We start from the raw sequence: 24,900 nt of genomic DNA, 5'->3' as shown, positions 1-24,900 counted from the left end.
TGCATCTATCTGTCCCTGCCTGATCTCAAATCTTAACTTGCAGAATATTGAAAGCTTGAATTTCTTTTGTTCTCACTCAAATGTTACATAGTTAAATAAACTTCTGCGAAAAGGTTAAACTGTGATCTAAGCATAAGGTCATCTACAGTAACTTCTACCACACCCTTCTCCGTCTGTCTCTGTCTTACACACATCCAAGAAGTAAACAAAGTGTCAGTTTGAGCAAGCCAATGATGCAGTTGCCCCTGCTGAGATCAATGTACTATAAAATGATTTTAGAATACAATTAAATGGCAACCTACAGTTTATGTACCTTTGGCCACAATGCGGTTGTATTTGTTTTAAATGATTTTAATGCTGCAGAAATGCTTTTGCAGCAGTCGTTTGTATTTTCTCATTTTCATTACAGAAGAGAGACGCTAACTCTGGCCATAGTTTACACAAGACAGACACACCAAGGATTTCATGGAAATGAATAAGGGAACAGGATCAGGTTGAAAGCGACAAGATATTCTATACGTATAGGTCTTCTAGAAATATATTTGTATATATATCTAGAACACTTATCCAGCCCTCCGACCCATTTTGTTTGCTGCTCCAATGTTAGCATGCAACTTTGCTGTACCGCTCAGGAGGAGGTCTCGTGGAGCTCTCTTGGAGCTGAGCGGCGGTGGGTCGGCCGCTGGATGAGTGGAGGGTTAGAGTGAGGGAGGAGGAGGTGGAGGGATGGTGTTAGGAAGGGAGGGAGGGAAGGAAGACAAACAGGGAGACGAGACAGAGGAAGGTGAATTTACAAAAGTCTCATTGCTTCTTTGCATCCTGGCAAAACATTTTGTAGGAAGTGAACCATGTTTCCAGTGCGGAGAACTAGTCATAATAAAAAATAAAATGTCACATAAAAGTACTTTGTTGAAATGTTTCTGTTAAATATATTAGTTTATTAAATAAATTCTGACTAAATATTAAAAAATAGTAAAAAAAAAATAAAAATAGGTATTTAAAAAGGGTGTTGGTTTATTTCAGACTCGGTTCTCTTCTCTGTTTAGGATGCAAGGAGAGACTTTTTGAATTCACTTCAACTGTCCTCACTGCTAACAGGCATAGGAATGGAGAATGATGATGATGATGATGGTGGAATGAAGGTGCTCACTTGGTTGTCTGCCGAGAGGCGGGGCATGGAGAGGGTCCGCCCATGCCCATCCATTGGGTGATAGGGCTCAGTGTCGGAGTACCCGTCCCGCCCCATCTCCCTCATCTCTACCGTCTGAAAAACACAACGAGAGGGGGCGTGACCACTGTCTGCTGAGGGAGGGGACTCTGACAGGGGGGGGGCGTCATCGACTAATCGAGGGAGGCGCTAACTGAGGTGGAAGGGACATGAAATGATGTATCAAGAAAGTTTATTATGTTCCAATTTTGTCTCTCTTTTCAATTTCAGACATAAAAGACTACAATTCTGTCTTCATTTATGCAACTTGTTGTTGCATAAATTAACTGTTGCAGCCTTTGTTGTGCTAAAAAGTTACTATTGAGCCTCTGAAACATTTAGATGAGATGGGTATTGATTACTTTAGGTCTAATAGCCCACTGCTCCATCGTCAGGTTGTGGGTTAATGTATAGTGCTGTTCTGAATTGGACTTCTGTATAAATGCTCTTTCTGGATTGTGGCACAAAACCAAACCCTGGCCTTGGAAAAAGCTTCTTTGGAAACATTGGGACCTTTTGGCATGAAACTGCCAACCCAAGGATCCAAAACTGGGGAAGGAAAATATCTCAAACATTTTAGCCTTTTCTTTCCAAAGAGTACATGGCACAATTCCAAATCCATATACATCTTTGTACAATAGTCATGGGATTGAAGAGAGAGATGAGGGGCTGGGGAGTAGGGACATCCCAACAGACAAGTGAAAGTAAGGCGCAGTGAGGAGGAGAAGGTGTACATCACAAAACACATCTACCAACTCCAAGCCATTGACTCAAGAGGAGGTTGAAGAGTGAACAGGAAAAATCAAGGAATAGGAAGATGGTAAGATTAAGTAAGAGAATACAGGAGATGTGGATTTCGAGCAGGAAGATGAAGAAAGAGACAGATAGGCAGGTTCCAAAAAAGAGCTCAAAGGACAGAGACACTACAGTCTTGTGCGCTGGAGTAATAGCAGCAACATCCAGCACTTCAGATACTGAAAAGATTTCAACTCTAAACTAATTTATTGCTAAGAACATGGTGTTAGGGATGATAGAGTGGATTTAGGACTATTAGTTCTCAATCTTTTTATCAACAAGGCCACTCAAACAAGGAATTAAGGCGGAGTTCTTAAATTCCTTCGCAGCTGCATCAAATCACTTCATATCCAAGATAGGAAACTGGAATTAAGTCTGGCAATTTCTCATGTTTTTATCATGAAAGACTCCAATTAGAAACACATTAGGTCCCATGGTTTCTGATTGATCCTCTTTAATCCTTGAAATGCCCATCAAACCTCTTTTGAGGTTAGCTATGAATCAGAAAAGATAATTTGAAATAAAATACTTACCTGAAGAAGCAAAGAAATAGGGGTTTTAACTTTCCACTCAGTCACTCGCCTTAAGACAATGGCTTTAATTTGTCTTTATTTTCCATAGAAAGGCTGCGCTTTTGCATTTAAGCTCTGACTCTTGAGTGTTTGCTAAATGCAGAGAGCTCAGAGTGTCGAGATCTACAGGTTTCGATTATTTAAACTTTTATTTAAGGAAGGGCATCGAGATGGGTGGAACTCACCAAAATTCAGTTTATGAATTTAATTGACAAAAACATTTTATGTTTTAAATAACTACAGTAGCAAAAATATTATGGTAAGTAGTGGAGATTACTGTTTTCACACTTCAATTATGTACCATTACATAAATGAAATTATGTCAGGTTTTGTGACTGTGTAATATGTGTGATGCTTAAGAGAGGTTTTCAATATATGCATTGCAACAGCAGGAAACCTGAGGAATGTTTCCCACCAGCATCCTTAATATTTCTTGCTAATAAATTAAAGACCTTATTGATTATTGATTAAACTCAGCTACTGTTGAAAGAGCCTGGACCAGAACGTAACCAATGTGGTTGGAGACAATCCGTCTGTGTGAACAGAGAACATGGTCTGGCTTGAATTTGTGTGATGACGACATGTGTGTTTGTGCTCATCATACCTGCGGGTTGTGACGGTTGTCGTGGAGATCATCGGGGTAGGGTCTGTCGGGGCTCCAGTTACCCGTCTTTTGGAACATTTCCTGGGCTTTGGCCGTCACCCACGACTGGCTCTCAGTCATGCCACCCTCAGGAGGTCTGGCACCCACGCATACACACAAGTCAGGGGATTAAAAATCAACTGAAGAAATTCACAGATGACTAGTAGTCATACGGTAGGCTACCTTTGGCCAGTCAAATAGCTGATTTAATAAAAAATCTAAACATCGTTTCTCGTGTATTGTTAAATCTCTCCGCACATTCATTTTGTTATGCCAAAGTATCTTAGTTAAAATTGAGTGTTTATTAAAAATTAAAGCGTATTTGTGAATATTACTGTGATGCCAGAGATATTTTCAGTTGCTAGTAAAGCCTACAGAATTATTACCCAAATCAACTCGAACTAAGGTCTAAGGTCTACATTTTCATACTGTACTCGGCTAATCATTCATCAGTCTAACCTGTACTGTGTAACCTGCTCAAAGCAAATGTTAGAATGCTAACACGCTAACTTTAACATTACGATAGCATGCTACAGTATGTTTCTACAGACCGAATGACCTCACCATCCCTCAAGTCAAAAATGGCTGATCGACTGACTACTCAACTAATTGACAAAGAGGGGACAACAGTAACACACACACACACATACTTTTGCACTCTCTCATACATGCGCATACACAAACAGAAGTTTGTAAATATGTTGCTGGAAGAAGATGACAGATAACTACATCACAGAGGTGCAGTGTGTATTCATTGTACTGTACTGTAGTGTATGTATGAGAATTGGAGTCATTTTACCTTCAGTTCATTCAACTTTTCATTCAGATGTGAAATTGAAATGTATGTATTCACAACAAACATTTTATTTTAATTTGAATGAAAAAAATAATGTTTTGAACTTTAAAGTTCCTCCTCCTGATTTTAATTGATTGATTTTAGGTGACCCCACTGCTGGTTTGATTGTACACCAGAGTTTGATATTAAATATTCTTTTTTTTGCATTGCATCATGTTCACTTTGTTGTCCAATATTCACACATGAAAGTGACTACTGTCTCTCACGGTGTGGGAGCAGATGATCAGGAATATTCGTTCAGTAAGTTCTAGGCAAGAGAAATGTTGTGGATTTTCACACGAAATCTAACAAAATATTCAGCTTGAGACAGTTGGAAACGTTTCGTGCACCACACAAACCACTGCATCTACCAAAGTTACAACAACCAGTATTTTATTAAATGAGGTCTGGAGGTTGAGCAAATGTAACATTTCATTGCCAAGTTATTTCCCTGATATATTATGTAACATTTAAAAAACATTGCTCTTGAAAAGATGCAATATACCCTTAAAAATCTGATCAAGGGGAAAAAGTTTTAATTATTATGTGTACATATAGGGCATATACTATACATTATATATGCATAGATAACTATAGGAAATATGTATGTGTGTGTACGTGTGTGCAAGTATTTATGTTTCCTGCTGTCTCATGCATTTTAATGCACTATATAGGTTCCCACCCGTGCCCAGCCTACTCACATGCTGTTGAGGTTGTCCGGCTGGGTGCTGGGGAGGCCGTTCAGGCCTTGGCCCCCCTGGCCATCCGTGCCCCCTCCCTCAGAGGGCGGCTCCATGCGCTGAAACATTAATGGCGTTCGGTTCTGTGTGAGATACACGACATGGCCTGCAGGCTGGCATCAGGCACACTCAGGGGGCAGACACAGGACACAAACACAGGATGCACTCGCAGCATGCACCCACACGGGGGCGCCATCGGCAAGCACATGGCTGTGGGTATCCAAGGTAAAGACTACTGATCTGGGATCTGCTAATCACACTGAACATGTGTTTAAAAGGGACACTACTGGCTTTAAGATTATCTGACTTTTTCCTTTATTTCAGTTGTCGTTGTTCAGGGAGGGAAAGCTGATCTCAGATCTGTGTCAGAGGGAAACTTAACATTGCTCTTAAATCACAGGTCTTGGACCAGATTACCATACATCAAACACATCACCAAAAAAGACATTTTACTCAAAAATCATCATTTGACAATCTGTGATCCTTCATCTGCCAAGATCTTTTGAGTAATATGCCATTTTGTGTGAAGTAGACATCTGATCCTGAACTAGTTGTAATAAAAAGCAACTTCGGCTTCCATCAGGTCAGAGGTCAGGAAGCTTTCCTCCCAGGGTTCCTGGGTAATGGAGTCCTCTTAGAAGCAGCTTAAAGGCGACGGTTCATGACTGCTACAGCCTGTGTCATGTCCCTCCACAGCCTGGAAGCTAAAGGCTGAATGCTAAATGAGTGCAGATGGATCGAGGCCTGTTCAGAAACAGATACACGTCCAAACTTTCTCTGACACATCTGGTTGATGTGTTGGACAGGAAATTTGCCTGGCTACAATGTAAGATACTTGTAGTTTAACCAGTCAAATGGATCTTTAGAAAGACTGGATATTTGGCTGGTGAAGGTGGTAAAAGAGGCTTTGCAGTTGCTTCCTAAATCTGTAATAACAAATGTATCTATTGTCATCGTGCAGGAAGGTAGGAACATCATCTAAGCAAAAAAAAAACCCCCAAACAATTTAGGGACTGTTTTGAGTGCATGAAATATCAATTCCTGGTCAAAAATGCTGTTGCTCAAGAGCTATAGTCCTCCAATATGGCTGCCAGTGGGTACATTATGTCAACTGAAAGCCTTCTATTTCCTCCCTTAAACATATGACATAAATGTTCAGAGCGTTAAAAATGCTGCCTTTTAGAGCCTGTCAGAATTTGTCTAATCCTGTCCAGTCGTCACATCCTGTGCCACGGAGGTACAGTAAATGGCTCAAGTCCGTCTCTGGACAGTCTGGTTTGGCACTGGCTAGCCCCAGTAATGCATCCTGAGAAAATTCATGGCACAAACATTTAAATGGATTATGGCAAAAACATGAACACCAAACCCCCCAGCACAGACACCGGCTTTAATGGAGTATGTTTCAGCAGTGGCCTATGTATCAATGAATGGATTGACTGATTACATACGACGCCACTGGTCACAGGAACCTCCACTCAACATCCCACCAACCACCACAGCAGACAGCAAACAGCCAGATTCATGAACACTCAGACTGGAGAGAATGGGTCTTGGTTAGAGCAACTTGGTGACAATCGACCTGGATTGACCAAATAGCGAGAGCTTGATAAGTCAAGGTCTCATCTCTTCCTGAAAGGATAAAGGGAGCGCATCAGAAGGACAGAGACGGCATGGAAGACAGGAACGAGGGACTACAGACAACAGACTCCGAAACGGAGTGAAGAAACAGGAGAATGACAGACAACAGACAAAGAGGAAACAACAAAATATCTGAGACACAACAACAGCTCAACAAACACTGAAGAGGACAGTTGAGATGCAACTAGGCACAAGGAATATGCCGAAGGAGGAGAAACAGAGGAGGAAAGAGACAAGCACGACAAATGAAGAGTTAAAGAAAAAATCCACCCCCTGGTTCTCTGATACGGTTCATGAGACCGGGAGTAATTTTGTGATTTTAGGTCTAAAAGTGGTACTTTCCTTATGTACCTACTTTTCTTTATTTTGCCTTTTTGCTCTCAGTTTGGCAGGTGCAAATATGAAAACTGTCATACTACAATTTCCTTGGCCAAAACTAACATCACAAAAAACAGGGTGGTGGTCTTGGTTGCATATGTTTGAAGCCTTTCTGAAGGCTGCCATTCTTTTAAAACATTTTCAGCAGATTCTGCTGGCACCTTTTCTGCAGCCTATTTAACTGAAGGATCTCCATAATTTATACCAAATACTTCTTGGCAAGGACTACAATTCTATTGCATTTCTTTTAGTCTTTGCTGCCAAAATGTTGCTCTCCTCATTTTCTGCCATGATACATGAGATGCTGCTATATTCCATCCACATGTGCGATACAAAGGAGGAATACCACTCCATGTGTATTGTCAGTTATTGCAATAATGACTCTATAGTAATGATACTTAAAGCTATATTATAACATTTTGTATGTTTTATTAACATATATAGGTATATTAGTTGCTATTATTGCCCACTCAAAGGTGGGCATGTGGACACAAATATAAAATGTAATCATAAAAATGTTTTTTATGATCCCAACCACAGCCTTTATTCAAAACACAACATGTGTTATTGCTGCATTGTATTTTGATCTGTTGAGGGTACTTCTGAGGGAGAAATTTGGATCTTTGTCTATTGTATCAAGGATTTTCCCTGTATGATTGCTGAAGTTCAGAAAGTTACCCTTGATATTTATTTCTAAGGAGCAGACACCAACCTGATGTTTTAGATAGCCAAGGAATATTCTGCTTTTAAACTCCATTGTAGCTGTACTGTCAATATCTCAACATGACAAGACAATGACTATAATTTGTGATAGCCATAAGACAAATCATCAAACAGCAAAACCTTTATAACAGTGCTATGATGTTTTTGTGTGGATTCTTCCTTTAAAGTGGTAGGGCATTACAAAATCAAAGACCACAGAGGAAGAGAAGAAGAATGAAGTGAGATACTAGAGAGATGGCAGGACAAACTGACAGACACACAGACTGGTTAGTCTTTGTGTACTGCTGATGTTAAGAGAGCCTGTGTGGACCTGTTAATTCAGTCCAATGGGATGGCTGCATTCAGGAACATACCAACACATACTGTATTTGCAGGGGAGTATTGTTTGAAAGAAAAAAGACTAACATACTCTCCATCCATCAATGCACTCCTTCGTTCTGCAAAATAGAAATCCCATCTCAGGAAATATGTCACAGTCAATATGGACAAGGCTTTCCATGAGCAAATTTGGCCTTAGTTGTCACATAAAATTTTGTATTAAGTGCTGAACCAATTGGATGACCTGCTGAGGCTACAGGAGATATTACATGAGTGGAGAGATGTTTCCACATGTCCACAGTGTGGACTGAAAATACAGAGACAGCGGGAGCGAGTGCATCTCAAAGGCATTCATCGACGGGAGGGGAAGAGCACTGACATGGAACAAAAGGTAAGGCCATGTGGTATCATCATCATCATCATTGTTCAGAACATTACCAACAACAGAAACCATAGTTGTAAATTGGTAAACCTTTGTGACACCACGTACAAATAGCCCTTGGTGAAAAGACAAAGAAAATCAGAAGCAGCGTGAAGAAGGAAAGGTTGATAACTAGCTAGAGAAAGTAAAACAGCTAGATACCTCTGTTAACAAGCATTTTAAAAGGAATAAGGCTGGCCAAGGGAGCAACAAGATGCTTAAAAAGGACGCAGACTTTCAGGTAGCATGCTAATTAAGGGTATAGCACAGGCTGAGAGGGAGGTAGGGGGTTTGTTTGGAAGTGGAGCTGGGAGTTTATATAGGATTTAAATGTATAAGACATGGTTCTTATGCATTTAAATCCATATATAGCAGAAGACAGGCAAAATTCAGTCCAAGAGCTAGTGGAAGCGGTATCAAAAAAGAGGGCCAGGAAGAAGAAGAAATGGTCTTTCTGCGTTCAGGGAATTTCTCTGGGATGGAGTCTACCTGTTCCTCTTGCAGGGCCTGCAGCTTTTTCATCTTGCTCTGCCGGTAGTATTCCATGATCATCATGGCGGCGTAGATTTTGCCCACCGTCAAGTCTGTGGCTGCTGAAAAAATGACAAGTTACCCTGCAAGATTAGACCGGGGTGGGATGGGACCCTGAGCCGTGGGGGGAATGGGAGTGGGGGACGAGACACTCAGATTGAAACACAAATCACTGACACAGAGAAATTCACAATAACATGCAGAAAACACCAGCAGTTGGGACAATTCTGTTTCATTTAATCAATCCATGGAGGGACAGACCTGAGCTTCAAAATCAAGAACTGGAACTAAATATTCAGTTCTCAATTTGGTAGGTTCAGGTTTTTCCATCTTCAGTTGACTGGGGTAAGTTCAGTCACAGAATATTTGGTCAGTGGTAACCAATAATTGTGAGCAAACAACTCGCGCAAAAAAGCAAAACAAGTGTTCTAATGTCATTACCTCTTCCTCACTCATATTTAGAGGGACAATCTCACTCAAGTAAGTCCTATAAAGTAGGACTCCATCACACACACAATGACCCTGTCCTATTTGACTTTTAAATGTTTTACTGTAGGTCTCATTATAACATATATACAAACATACTTACTTTCATGCTTGTGTGCACACTTGGAATCACAAAACCTCATTCTCATTGGCTAATACATTTTTCCTAGGGGAAATATAGGGGAAATTAGGCCCATTTATGGCACTGTTTTATTCTAATTTAAGTAATAATAAATAATAAGCTAGTGCTATTATGTAGACCTATATGTATAATAAGGCGTGATAAAGGAAAGAGTATGGTGGTTTACTAACAACGTGCTTTTGAGCACTGTAAGTGCGGAAGGCAGATATTTGATTTAGCTCCAAAAAAAGGAAATTGCTAAATTTCAAAGCTGCGATGAGGCATTCAATCTGTGCAATTTAACGGAACAAATAAAATGTTGTAAAATACTCATAGTAACAGAAACTAATATGTTCTTTTGTTGTCTTAAAGAACCATTGTTAACCACTGTCTAAATGTTCCCTGTGATGCCTATGGCCTTTAATTTGTTTCAGAACCCATGCATACAAAAACCAGGCGCATGCACTTGATACAAGCGCACAGAACAGTATCCGCGTGCACAAATGCTCCCTCATGAGGATGCTTTTCTGCTCGCGGATACTGTTCTGTGCGCTCATATCACGTACATGCATCCGGTTTTTATGTGCGTGGGTTTTGAGACTAATTAAACGCCATAGACGCCTCAACTGAAACAGAGCTGAGCTCACTCGCTAGTGTACAACAGACAAATACAATATTACAACACTGTACAATTAACACAACAAAGCCAATAGTCTTTTCACAGGCAGATGCTGTACCCATACCTTCAATCAACATTCTCTTATTACTTGACTATCATCTAATGGTATCAGTGCTTGAGTATGTTTAATCTTAATCTTAATACTAAGGACTAGGTAGCCATCTCACTAAGAAACCCATTGACACCTCAGTCAAATGATCCCTGGAAAACAGGAGCTCAATTTTTTTCTAAAAACTCTGGATATGTATCCCCAGAGTTTGGATGGAAAACAAACATTTAAAATCAGAAAAATACTGAGCTTTGTTTTGGTTGTCAAATAACTTCATTGCGTAGCTAACTGTCTCACTGAATGAGCGGTGCCCTTTTCAAAGTGGCATGACTACAAGTCTTCCAGCATTAAAATTTATATTAACGAATGATAAGATATGACCACACATATCTTATTCTCTTATTATATCACTGGGCAATAAGACATGACAATGCATATCTTATACCTTATTAGATGCCATGCGTTTAGCCAAACAACTTGCAAGTATTGCTAAACATGCATCATTATACTACTTTGTATTCATGTTAGCACTAAAATCATTTCAATAATCGTATTCTAAACAGATTCACATGAAAATGGTCATTCATTACAATCATCTTATATAAACTTAGTAGCATATCTGTTTTACTAGTTTATTTGCCTATCAGTTCGTCCTGTAGTGAAAAGACTTCTATAGAGGATCTTCTATAGCAGGCACCCCCTGATACCAGGACTCACTGAATGGGTGTAAAGATCAGCAGTGCGGGTGCACGTGCTACTGTGTTCACTCTGTTGTGTTCTATGTATCTGTGTACACGTGCTGTGTGCCTACAGTACATGTATGGTACATTCATGTGCGAGATGTTTATCTGTTAACACAAAAGATGCAGGAACTACTTGCCAACTAATAACAAGATGTATCGTCCATCTAAAATGTGAAAACCACTGTCTGACCATTGGTGCAAAAATCTGCCTGTTTTGCAAGAATCGAGTATATAATGCCTCACCCCTTCCAAATTTTATTCAAATTGGGCTAGCAGGGTACACAGGTGGTGTAGGGACTAAATTCCTAGCCACCACCTTCCTAGACCTCCTTTCTTGTTGTTGGTAACCAAGGCATTCAGCATATGTTGCGGCGTGTTAGTAACTGGCATAGCCTTAAGGCTTAGTGCTAATTAATTTCCCTAGACCTAATAACAAATAATTTTACCAGTACATCCTGTGCTGCAACAGTACCTCTGGCTTAGGTAGGCCTTCCAACAAACACAAATTGCTGTGTTCCTGAGTGGTAAAGCCAGTGACAGGTCATGTCTTTGTCATTACATTAGTGACTCCTACTGTTTGGTTGGAGCAGTGAGCAATGAGTTACTGAGGTAGCATGTATCTGTCGTGGCGATGCTATGATTCTTCATACCCAGTTTCATGGCAATCTGGTGAGTAGTTGTTGAAATATTTTGCTCTGGACCACAGAATTGGAAGGACGATTGGATGTACAGAATCTACATTGGTGTATGTATGTATGTATGTATGTATGTATGTACAGTATGTGTGTTTATGCTGTAGTAGCCTGATCAGGAGATGCGAAGCAGTGAATGACACTGGCTGGTGGAAGCTGTCCTCTTGGTGAGTTGGTGATCGGACACACACACCACTATGCTCCGTTTTCCTGCAACTTACCCTTGTGTGGTGTAACCAGCAGGTCCAGTGTCTTCTGTGATAAGTTGGGCCAAATAGCCATCATCTCCTTTCTCAGCTCTGCATCCATCTGGTGCTTGTCTGCACCACCTGGGTAGCCCCACGACCCAGAGTGCCCCCACACACACACACACACACACACACACACACACACACACACACACACACACATGCATCAACACAGAAGGCACACATACATACATCCATACATATGCAAACACCCCACACACATAAACACAGGGCAAAGAAGGTACAGACCAAAAGGAAGGCCCAAAGATATTTAGCCATTCACGCGTGTACACATTCACCCAAAACAAAAAAGTTATTTGTTAGTGTCAGAATTGTCAGAGTTTTGTCGCATTTGCTACAATAATCTAGCGCATTCTTGCTGAAGAGAAACAGACAGAAATTGAGAGGTCAAAAGTCATACCCATGAATTACCCAGGGATACCCAAGAATGTCAGGAAAGTAACTGAAATGAACAGATAACGACAGTAAAGGTATGATAGTACTTTAGGGCCATACCCTTGGCAATCTTTATATCCAGTGCTGTCCTGATCAGAGCCATGAGGGTGGAGTTAAAATGCACCGTGTTGTCATCAGCAACCGGCAGATCCATGCGCAGCAGCCTCTGTGGAGAGCCAGTCAGGATGAGAGGATGAGAAAGGTATGTGTCCTTGCTAATGTGGCGTGCCTGAACCTCCAGGAAGGGGAGGGGGTGAGGGGTTGGTGGCGGGGTTGAGAGAGCTCCATAGACAACAGCCAATTAGAACTGGACTGGATTCGTCCAGGTTTTATTTATTGTTCCCTGAGACAGATTAGAGTTAAGGCAAGGATAACTAGGCGTCACTATAATTCTTTCAGATACAGATCTGATCAATGTAGCCTAATAAGTCAAATCAGTGAATTTCAACTTGAGGCACTTCCTCTGATAAATGTGTGCCATATTAAGTGACTGCGTTCATGTGTTAAGTCTGCTGCACAGTTGTGTTAATTTTATTAGTGCATGCATTTGCAAGTGCAAGAGCCTTTACTTGAGGAATTGAATAGGTGAATCCCTGCGTCTCCTGTTTTTCCAATGATACTCTACAAGACAGCACAGCTATCCAATGAGGGCCATCTGCTGCTAAGCAACTGTGAGAGCCGAGAACCACAAGGAAGAACAATCGGAGCCAAAATAGCCTCCGACCCAACCTGTGCCCATGTTCCCTAAATGTGTGAATGCATTGGCGCATTTACACATCTCTGTTGTTACACACATATAGATATATATATATATATAACAGTACACATACACCAACCCCCCACCACCCTCCAACCCCAGCATCCCTCCCTGCCCACTTACACACAGTTATTTGCACAGACTGCAATTAAGGGCGCTTAATTGGAGTCCTTTGGAGACAAAATAGGTTGACTGGTGAACAAAAACAGTATCACTGGAGTAATTCTGCAATTTTTCAGGAGACTGCTGTTGTTTCATTTAACTGAGGCATCTGCTATAGAGCTCCCCCTACCAGTAAGGAGGTTCCCTGTCTTTACATGTCTATACCAGGTAAAACCAATGGAGGAACCTGCGGATAGAACGAATCAAGCTAGGCCAGCTGGGGCCGCTTGCCGTTCCTATCCCAACCAGTTGGCATCCATCGGATTTACCTACGAACATGAGCGTTGGGCACTAACGATGGCAAGCACGGCAGCACAATGGCGGCGGGGTTGTGTACGTGCTCGTGTGTTCCTGAGTGTGTGCGAGTGTCGGGCATGCCCAAAGCCAAGTGTGTGGCAGGCGGAGGGCATCGACCAACATCCACAGCGCTCGGCAGGCAGCAGGCAGACAGGGAGGCTCGATGTCGCCCATAGCCATGCGACAGAGAGTGCGAGGATTGCATGCAACACCACACAACATCCCCTAGAAAAATCCCACAAACCCGGACACACAGAGCATGCAACATGCCTTAACTTCACTCCCATTATCTAAGCCGCAACTCTTCCCACCTACCCAGCCCACTACCCCCCGGATTTCCCTCAAAACCCACTTTCACAATACAAGCAGCCGTGCATCCGCGCAAAGAGAGTATCCTCAATCCAACTGGATTGATCCTACAGATTGACAGATTCATTTCTTGTCTTTTTTTTTTTCGCTATGCACATTTTTACATTAATGGTTCCCCTAATCAAAGTCAAATTGGACAACGATGGTAGTATTTCATATCAAGTCAAGATCTCTCTCAATGCCAAACGGGTGCAGTGTCTTAAGGGGTTGTCAGAGTTAGAGAGGATTAGAGTTGTGGCATTCCCTGAAAGAAGAAAAAAAAAATCATAGAGAAGATCAAAAAGAGATGACTGACGTTTCTGTTTTTGTTTTGGACCAACCAGACTTTATAGTAGTAGTACTGTAGGGTAAGGGGAGGGGGGTCTATCAAAGGGGACACATGGTAGGGACAGTTGTTAGTTGAGTTAAACTAGGTGACTTGCTTGGTCATGAGATGTAGTTACAGATAAAAAGGGAAGGGCGAGAATGAGGAGGGAGAGGAGGATCGTGAAAACACTGAAAGAGTAAAAGAGGAATCAAGAGAAAGTGGGTCAATTGGAATTAACAGAGAGAGGAACTGAGTGTGTGTGTGTGTGTGTGTGTGTAGATAGAAAGGAAAGAGAAGAGAGAGGCTGGAAATTACAGAACAAGACAAGAGATATAGACGAGGACTAAAAACAACACTGACATAAGTTTACTGAGAAGAGGTCAGTTCAAAAAACAAGGTGGCGTAGCGATACACATCAAAACTACTTTTTCTTTTACAGAAAGGGTCAGGCCTAGTGTCCACTAAAAGGAAGATCAAGAACTTTGCCTAAGCATAAGAGTGATCAGTGTCAAAAAGGATCAAGATGTCTAATCTTTCCCTCTCTATTCTGACAAAAAACACAAGGCCTTTCTGGTCTCAATGGTCCTATAATGGACTTTTTCTGTGAAACTGAATCAGTGAATACTGGAAGGCTTTGATGGCTGAAGTATGTGATGGGGACCACTGCCAATACAAGTTGAGAAAAAGAAGAAGAAAGAACAAAGAGGAGAGATAAGGTAGAGACAGAGCGGGCTTGGATGGACAGAGGGATGCTATGAAGGATTGAAGATGGATGCTGACTGCCGACAGACAAGTGGACATAGAGGTAGAAGGACAGAAGAATGACAGAGAGAGAAGGTTGACAGGTAGGAAAAAAGAGAGAATAAAAATTTGCAAAACAGGAGAAAAGGGAGGAGAAAGGAGAAAAGAAGAAAGAAAAAGACAAAAGTGAGAGAGAGAAAAAGAGAAAGAGAGACAGGGGTGAATGGGGTACTGACACCCAGATTCAATAAAGGTTTAGCACAGTGGAGAGTTTGCAATAGTTGATCCTGTTCACTCATGATGAGCCTACCGCTCATCATACATAATGAGCAGTAGGCTTCTATATAGGTGCCAGTCAAAGGAATATTTTCCCTTTGTCCCTATTTTTTCCAAAAATCAAAAGTGAGAGGGATTTCCATCTAAGTAGGACTGGGTATAAAACCTCAATTTCTTTTTTGGTACAAACCAAACTCTGGCCATAGCACCAAATATGAAAAACTGTCAATGACTGAATGTCACTGAATATTTAGTCAAATTCTTTGATAAGATAAATCCTGATTCAAATTAAAATATAGCCAATTTTAGACTATTTTACAAGTATCATTTTTGTACCAATATTTATAATATATAAGTTCCAATTATAGAAGATTTTTGGGCGCTTCACAGCTGATGCACACACTTCACACTGTTAACTGGTGATGACAAGATATTTGCCTTTGTGGTGCTACTTTTCAGAGCTTCTTGGCACCACAAACATGAACAGCAAAATTACAGGAACTCTTTGCTGACGCACCTAAGGCACCAAACTATTTTGGTGAATCTGGATGTCAATAAGAAAGAGAATTACAGAGAGCATAGACAGAGTAGGATTCTACTGAGGTGGAGAGAAAGAGTGGACAACAGGACAAAGAGACAGCGGATGCTGAAATACTTGACCCAAATCTTTACCCTGGTGGTCTGAGGCACAAAGAGAAGCCAAAGACACTGAAGTTTCCTTGGGTGTCAAAAAAATCATCTTGAAAAAAATACAAAAAACTACAAGGGCCAGAACTTTTCCTATTCATTTTATTATGCATTATTATCATTTGTATGTGCACAGTGTGTATGTGTGTGGTAATGTGGGCATGTGTGTGTGTGCACTATAGTGCCATCCACAGGAATAAGAGATGCAGAGGACTGAAGACAGACACCCTTGCCGGTCCTTCTGTACCCGCAACGTAAGCACTGTGTGAATATAACCCTGGTTAAAATAATCTCACTTTAGATGTTGTTTGTATGTTGGCCTCTACACTAGGGATTTTCACATGACAAATTATTTACATTTCTTACTGTGAAACAATGGCTTGTGTAAACTATATATTTTTCACATTTTAGCATACATAATTCCATATATATGCTCACATAGAATATCACTAATTACCACAAGCAATTGGTTGTCCTGGGGTCTTTAGCATCATTTACAGGATGTAATTTTTTAAATGTAGTGCAAATCATCATACCTCTAACATAATGAGAAAATATTTATACATTTTTTATATTTTTTCCCTTAAGTCTTCCATTTATTCTAAAAATAATTAATGGTACAATAAAATAGGCTGTAGAGACAGGAGTATTGTACAAGCTTATTTAATATTTCATGTACTTATACTGCAAGATGCAGTACAATATGTAAACAGCAATTTAAAAATGATCAAATGAAGCTTTCTAAGTTCCTTAATTTGTTATGGAAAAGGGGACATTCTTTGTCAGATCTGTGCTCTATCTATGTTTTTCTGACTGGATTGTGGGTGTGTGCATGTACTGTATGTGCGCGTGAATGCGTCCGTGCAGGTTGCAGAAGGACTCGCAAAGCTTCCTCCGTTCCCTTACTCCTGCGGCCTGACGGGAGGAAATAAAAGAAAGAGGATTGACTACGACTCCACTATCACTTCACTTCACTGCACGACAAAAGCCCATCCCTCCATCCCTGCGGTCGGAGAGAGAGAAGAAAGGACAGTGCTCACCACCACCACAACCACCACTAATAGACAATGAGGAGAACACCGCTGGGAGGAGGGAGAGGGGGAAGGTGGGAGGTGGAGGAGAGGGGGAGAGGAGGAGAAAGAGGAAAGTAACAGCGAGGTTTCAGCAGATAAGAGAGGAGAGGTTCTCCTCCCCAGCGATGGGGAGGTTTAAGGACGGAGATGGGAGGGAAAAGAAGAGGGTAGAAAGGAATGATGGGAGAAGAAAGGAGGGGCAGAAGAAGGTGGGGTGGTGGTTGAGGGAGGTGGAGGGGTAAGGTGGGGGGCGAGTCTACCTTATAGGCGACCCGGGCGGGACACCTCTTCCCGAGGCCTAGCGGCGGACACATGTGTCTTAGCATCTGATACATGTCTGTGTAACTGATCCGGCCGCTGGGGTGTCCACAAACACACACACACACAAACACACATCACATGCGCACATGCATTCAAACACCCGCACGCCAACACATACACACACACGACAGACAGAACAAACGAAGACGGACGACATGAAAACGAAAAAAAGAAAAACAATGAAGGGTAGGGAGAGGGAAAACAAAAGGGGGAGGACAGACAGAGGTGTTTTTGGAGGAGACATGAGGAGAAAAAAAGAAAGTAACCAACAAAGGAAAGGAAGAGGGAGGGAAACAAATACACAGAGGTTATTGTTTTTATCGCTGTGGATATGTGGTTGCTGTGGTGAGAGAAAGAGAGAGAGAAAGAGAAAGAGAGAGAACGAGGGGGTGTGTTACGTGGCTTCTAGTCTGGTATATCATAAAGTAGGGGAGAGGAGTGGAAGGAGGGGAGGGAGAAAGGTTGGGGAAGGAGGGGAGGGTTGGAGGAGGAGGAGTAGGTGTTATTTAGTTTAGTTAGTTGTTGTTGAGATACCGTTCTATGCGAGGTGAAAAGGGGATTTGGGAATTATTTAGTCTTTGCCCTCTTTCGCCACTCGGATAGAACTGGCAGTGGGGCTTCTAGCAGGCAAAGAAAAGCACCGCTGCAGAGATCGGAGTGAGTCACAATGACAAGTCAATGCAGTCCGTTACTGAGGCTGCGTGTCCACCAGGAACCTCTGCTCACAGCTGCACCTCCAGGTGTTCATGGGAGCCCTCCCTGATGATGACAGAAAGGGTTGGGATACCCCAACAGTGCTAACAGCTAGGTCTTGGCTTTTAGAAGGCCAGGTCACCCTCATCACAAAATTATGTTTCGTCACTTACCTCTTGTGGTCACTAGCTATGCAGATAGTTTTGGTTTTATGTGCCCAGGATTTGAGCTACATGACTCTTTCTGTCTCCACTTCAATTACAATAGAGGTGCCAGTTACTCATGATAATCCATAGACTTCACTATGAATGGATTCATTCGGACCAGGGCTCTACATTAATCATGCAAGCACAACGACAAGCGCAAAGTGGTAGGTCTTAGGCACTTGGACTGTGTGGACGTCTCCAAGCACACCTGCTATTTTGGTTCATGTAGGTGCAGCAGTGCAAAGTGCAAAAGGGCTGGATGAAGGGGAATATAAATCAAAGGGTTTGGAGATTAATTAATACACTGTCAGCCAGTCATATTACTGGTCTCATAGCACTGAAACAGCTGAGCGATATCACAGTGAAGTTTGACCAACAGCTCCAAAAATGGAAAAAACGCCTCTTGAGAAAATTATATTGTTGTCTGGATGGTGTAGAGTGGCACCATGTGAACACACAGCACCATGAATCTGCAGCCAGTGGCAGATGGTGTGGGTTTTTTAACAGTTAGTACATTGACAATAGAAATAAATAATACAAAGTAGACCTATGTGTTTCCAGATAACTCAGTTTAATTGCTTTATTAATTGTATTACTCATCTCAGGCCCTGAGTCTCCTATGCATTTGTCATTTGATTGTAACTGTAATAATGTATGGTTGATCCAACTTATTTGTTCATTATGTGAAAATCAATAAAACCAACAAAGCATCTGAGCTCAGTTGAACCAGGTACTATTTGCTCCAGCCACAGGATGGCCTCTTCCAGTTTATATAAATAAATACTACTATGTAAAAATAAATATTAATACTCTTGCAGTTTTAATAGGCACTGTGGCATTTACCAGAAATATCTCACACAAGAAGGCGTTTGACTACTATTGCAAATATACAGTAGCAAGTGTGGATATTGGGACAGACCCAATGTCTCAGCATATACAACTGAAACTATGTGCATGGCTAGATATCACCAGGGGTAAGTAGTAAAATATGTTTTCTTTTACGATTTGGGTGAACTGACCCTTTAACCATTTCTTAAGCCAAAGACTGCAGCACCTTAAAAAGATCTTGACGGTCACAAAGCAAACGCAGATGTCATGACCAACGATTTTTCCCACAAGCATCTGTCAACACAGGAAGTTCTTCAGAGGTACCTGGTGGACACAAGACCTTTTTATGCCCAGAGTCCTTGTCCTAAATCACACACACACCCTGCCCCTTTCCTTCTTTCCCCACACACCAGAGCCACACACAGAGCAGGTTTGGCCATATCATTTTAGTATTTCAAGTAACACTGAATATAAACTGCTCCATAAGGCCTATTACATTCTCCACTCAAGGTGTGCCAACACAAGCATGTGGGATACACAAGCTCTCTGCTTACATAACAAAAGAGCACAGGGGAAGTGATATCAATGTAATCTGGGAAAGGAGTATTTACCATAAAAATGGACAAAGAACACGTGGAACACGTGGTTTTATTGTACACAAAATAGTTGCTTGAAAAGGAGATGACAGCTACAGTAGATTCGAGTGGGTTGAGAATGCAACATTACACATTTTATATTTGTATATTATATTTGTGTTTTATATTTGTATATTTATACTTGTTATTACAGAAAATAACTTCCCCATTGGTAGTTGCTCATTTTAGTATCTTGATATTTTACCAATGTGTCACAAATTTTGGACTTTAGACATATTTTATTGTGCAAGGAACACCCTGCGCATTGCCCTTTGCATTGTTGTGTGGATTCTTTATTAAGAGTTTGTAACAGGCCTTATAATCATTTTGATACCTTGAATCCTTAAAGGCCTTAAAGTCACTATGTGTAGAATTTAAAAATTCTGACTTTCAGTGGTAATATCAAAAATGACACTAGGTCTAGTTTCACTAGGATTGTTTCATTTTTTCTACAAACCAGCCATCAGAATAAGATTCAATAATCACATAAACCATCTACACACAGTGGCTTTAAAATTTTAAATTAAGGATTACAGACAGTTTAGCACAGTGTTTCACAAACAGGTGCCATGGAGGCACAAGAATCTGCAGTTTTTTGTTCCAGCCAACCACAACAGCAGCTGATATCAGCTGGTTTAATGTGTGCTGATCAGCAGATTAGCTGTGTGAGTGACTATAAATCAAAGCCTGCAGACTCTTGAGCCGTGATGACACATGGCTGGAAAACACTGGCCTAGCTAACAGCTATGAAGGTTAGCGTGGTGACAGTATTCAGACCAAGCCTTTTCTGCATATGTCTCTATACTAAAGTAACCCCACCTCCCTCACCCAAACCCCAACTCAAACAAGAACAATGCACATTGCTCGACCATTTTCTGCCCAGGCAAAATTAGACAGCAAGCAGAAATAAAAGACAATGGCTGACTGGAGTCTAGACTCTAGAGTTTACATAATACTGAATTAACAGTGAACAAATCAGTGTCATTTTCCCAGCGTTCAGTCAGAAGACATTAGCGAGTGCAGTGCACCACCTCATGCTTCACACACCGCTATTGGTGTGTGTGTGAGTGTGTACAAGAGTGTGTGTGTGTGCATTTCTGCATTGTCCCAAACATTCTCATTCTCATTGTCATGTCAGAATGCATATACAACAGAAACCCCCCCCCCAAAAATGATTCAATGGTGAAATGGGATTAAAACAACTGAATAATGCAAACCCAAACAGAAAAATCAAACCAAATGAAATAAAAAGTTGAAGTAGGAAAGAATTTGTTTTAAAAGTGATAAAGAGCGACATTCATTCCAGTCTCTTAAAGGCGAGCAGGTTGCGTTTAAGTTTGTGCTTTAGGGGTTTGGTCCAAACCTTGCAGGCCACCCTATGTGGGCATTTCTTGCCAAGGCCCAGGGGAGGGGAGATAACTCGCAATAAACTGTACATATCCTTATAATGTATGCGCCCGCTGCAAGAAAAATACAAGGAGTGGAGGTTAGGTGAGGGAACACACAGAATAGAGAGAGAAAGAAAGAAAGTGGAGAAAGAAAAAGAGGAGATAAGATGATAAAGAAGAAGAAAGGAAAGGTAGAAGAGGAGAGAGCATTTATTTACACTGAGAAAAAGAGGTGTAAAACACCTTCCTCTCGTGCATACCCACACACACTCATTACAGAGGGGAGAGGATGAGGACGAGGAGAAGGTTACATTCATCTCAACTGTGCACACATTGTGCAATTTGAGAAAGAAGGCAGAAAAGTTCAGAGAAAGGGAGAGAGAGAGACAGGGAGAAAGCTGGACAACTCTTTGCTCTGACAGGCCAGCTTTAACTGATCCACTTTTAACTCCTATCATCACGTGATGTAGATCCTGTTTCATCATAACACTTCTTGGATAAGATCACGACACCAGTCTTTGCCCCGTTTTGGGACAGGAGAGAAAGTCAAGGGTTAAGAGTTACTTTACATTCAGCATAAGACTGTCCAAATGTGTGTAGAAACATCTAATGTTTGCCAACTTGGTTTTACATTACACATCAGCACTGTGTGTGCGTGTCATATTTCTATAATACAATTTGTATATCTGTGTATTTGCTACTTCATGTGCGTTTCTGCCTTTGCATTGCTTTGTGCGACTTCCACAGCGTGTGTGAGTGTGCCACTCACCAGGCGGCAGGGTCGTACTCGGCCCATATCCTTACATACTCGTCCAGGTGATGTGGCCCCAGGATAGAGGAGTCTCTGGTCAGGTACTCAAAGTTGTCCATGATGACGGCCACAAACAGATTCAGCATCTGGAACATGGACGAGGTAAACAAACTCATAGCAAAAGTGTTTTTGTCAAGGTTTAATAATCAAACACTCCTGAAAATCAGGGATCATGGATTTCAGATCTAAGACAGATGTTAGATTGAGCTTGGAGAATTGTTTTTGTTACTTCTGTGTTTTATTTAATGCTAATGACAGTTGAGATATCTTATGCCAAGGACATGCAGCAGGCAGAGGACTTTGAACCATGTATCTCCAGCTAGATATGGAAAGACAGAGTCTGTCTTGCTGCCAATGTTTCTTACAACAGTACTGCAACATATCCCCGCTAGCTCAAACAGCATTTTCCCCATAGACCTCCACTGATAAAGACATGCCTGTAAAATTCATGACAAGACACCTCCTAAAGCAGACAATATCAATCAACTACACTCTTTGTGTAGGAAATTATGAAACTATAAAGATTTTATATTTTTATATTTATACTTTCTCAGAGCCTCAAAAAGGTTTTCTTTTGCAATGTGTTGTCATCACAGTGTAAAGTTGATAGGACGAACAGTTTGGCCCAATGAAAGAGACACTAATGCATGTTTTTTTTTTGCCATCTTGGAACATGGTATCCAGGGTTAAATAATAAATCCACATTTTGAACACTCTGAAGTGACACCAGGAAAGGAGGGAGTACTAAGAAATGTATTTTATTCCCTTGAGGTTTTCATGTATGCGCACTGGTAAGTGATGCAACAGCCAACAAAAAAATGCTGTTTTCCAGTAAGGGGAAGTCATTGGATTTAATATAAAAAATACACATGAATGCACATTTTGATTTATTGAACTGGTGAAAGGGACATTCTGTGTTTTTTTTTTCCTTACCAGGAAAGAGCAGAGGAAGATGAAGGAGACAAAGTAAGTGTAGGCAAAGGTACTGCCACATTCAGGTTCTGTGTTCCCTGAGGCCGGGTCGCATTTTTTGCCACCCAGGCAAGCCAACATGATCTCATGCCACGCCTCGCCTGTAGCGCTCCTGCATGAGGGGAAACACATTTGCTATTTAACATGAAAGAGTGAACACACACCTAAGAGAAGATTTAATTGACAAGCAAAGTAAAAAACAAGCAGAATACGTTGCTGTGTTTATCAGAAAGATAATACACTGATGAATTTCAGAAATCATGGAAGTAGCACCAATAGGCAACAACTGATTTCAGTGCCATATGTTTTTTAAGCTTTCCGCAATGGTGAATCAGCATCTTGCGACACAAGCAAATAAATAAAATACACTTACACATTTACACACACACAAACACATAGCTGCACACATGAACAAACACAACTGGACTGTGAGATGCAGCTGGAGTTACTGAACATGTAGATATAAATATGTGTACACAATATATACACTTGGGAAATCACAAAATGTTCAGCCTTCAGTTACAGTAGCAATGGATGGTGACAGTGTGTGATAGCAATTAATAAAGGATCGCAGCTGGAAAACGACTACTCCTGTGGGACAGATGTTTACATTTTGAGAGATTTTGATCGTTTGTGTGAAAGAGAGGCTAAAAGACTCACCTGAACAACAGCATCAGGGCCATGATAAAGGTTCTGAAGTTATTGTGCTCATTGATGGCACTCCCTTCCTCCTCATCTAGTGCCACATTCCCAAACAACTACACACACAAAGAGCGGGAAAAGAAAGCAACCACAACAAGAAAAAAAAAATGTATTACTGTATATTCTCCACTCTGATGGTAAAGTTGAGAAATGCGGTAACAACAGAAGTCATGGTTTTGATTTTAAAATGCTACATCTGTATTTGCTTATTTTTTTTATCAGCACATTTACTCACTCACAGTAATTATATATCATTTTGAGATCCTTGTACATCACTTGAGTGCTTTAAATTTATGCTGCTGTACTTATACTACTACTTTCCTATATTTAAGAGGCCAGTATTGTACTTTTACTCCACTGCATTTATTTGACAGCTTTAGGTACTTTGCCGATTCAGATTTTTCATACAAAACCTATACGATGCATTTTTATAAATTAAACGACTCTGCAGTATATGAAATATTAAAATTAGCTCCTCAACCAGCTACAACATTAAAATGTTGCGTACACATTAATGCATCAGAACTGTAATAATAATCCACCATTGCGGTATGCAGTATAATACTGACAGGAGCCATTGTTCCTACATAAGAACCTTTAATTTTGATACTTTAAGGACATTTTGCTGATATTACTTCTGTACTTTTACTTTAGTTCTTTACTTTCTGTATTTTTGAATACAGGACCTTTATTTGAGTATTTTTACATTGTAGTATTTGTATGTTTTCTTCCATCGCTGGATTTTATGTTGTTCACACATTTAGAGAAAAAAAACAGACCCTCCCAGCTGTACAATTAATCCTACACATCATGTAAAAATCCCAAAACATATCAAATTCAAAATTCAAATGCGCAGATAGGCAGTACTCACCTGCATGCCGATGATGGCGTAGATGAAAAAGAGCATGGCAATGAGCAGGCACACATATGGCAGAGCCTACCAGAAGAGAAGATGAAGAGAGAGGAAATATTTGTATTGTGACTATATGTACATTATGTGTGTATCTGTTAACAACTGAATACCTTGAAAGACTGGACGAAGGTCCAGAGCAGGATGCGGATGGTCTCTCCCTGTCTCAGTAGCTTGATGAGGCGAGCTGCTCTGAACAGCCTCAGGAAGCTCAAGTTGATGAAGTTATTCTACAGCACAGAGGGAGAACACAGTCAGTTTCACCAAATATATATGACACTTGCAGAACCTCCCTCTACCAAACACAAAAGCCAAAAACAACAGTGGAAGAAAGAGAGGACAAAGAGAGAGAGGGGGGGAATAAAACCCAACAAAACATAACCAACTGCAAACATAATGGCTCTTAGTAGATACAAGTATAAATGAGAGAAAGACAGAGAAAGGGTCAAAAGACAAAATAAGGAAAAAGAGAGGAAATAAAGAAAATCAT

At 40.9% G+C, this 24,900-nt stretch overlaps 1 protein-coding gene across 1 annotated transcript in view; it reads right to left on the bottom strand.

Annotated features, from left to right (window-relative positions):
* The window catches only part of cacna1ab (calcium channel, voltage-dependent, P/Q type, alpha 1A subunit, b), a 196,399-nt gene that overhangs the window by 11,298 nt on the left and 160,201 nt on the right, over positions 1–24,900 (bottom strand). Inside the window, exons 40-51 of the mRNA XM_044190125.1 lie at positions 24,524–24,640; positions 24,372–24,437; positions 23,459–23,556; positions 22,760–22,910; positions 21,785–21,912; positions 20,991–21,087; positions 12,336–12,441; positions 11,793–11,900; positions 8,760–8,863; positions 4,754–4,875; positions 3,179–3,314; positions 1,151–1,264 (exon numbers count right to left, since the gene is read on the bottom strand). Coding sequence (XP_044046060.1) covers positions 1,151–1,264; positions 3,179–3,314; positions 4,754–4,875; positions 8,760–8,863; positions 11,793–11,900; positions 12,336–12,441; positions 20,991–21,087; positions 21,785–21,912; positions 22,760–22,910; positions 23,459–23,556; positions 24,372–24,437; positions 24,524–24,640 — 1,347 coding nt within the window. The remainder of the gene's footprint in view (positions 1–1,150; positions 1,265–3,178; positions 3,315–4,753; positions 4,876–8,759; positions 8,864–11,792; positions 11,901–12,335; positions 12,442–20,990; positions 21,088–21,784; positions 21,913–22,759; positions 22,911–23,458; positions 23,557–24,371; positions 24,438–24,523; positions 24,641–24,900) is intronic.

This window comes from Siniperca chuatsi, linkage group LG3 (genome assembly GCF_020085105.1).
Source record: "Siniperca chuatsi isolate FFG_IHB_CAS linkage group LG3, ASM2008510v1, whole genome shotgun sequence".
Classification (NCBI taxonomy): domain Eukaryota; kingdom Metazoa; phylum Chordata; class Actinopteri; order Centrarchiformes; family Sinipercidae; genus Siniperca; species Siniperca chuatsi.
The sequence above is the reverse complement of the archived record's forward strand: the minus strand, read 5'-3'. Positions and strand labels throughout refer to the sequence as shown.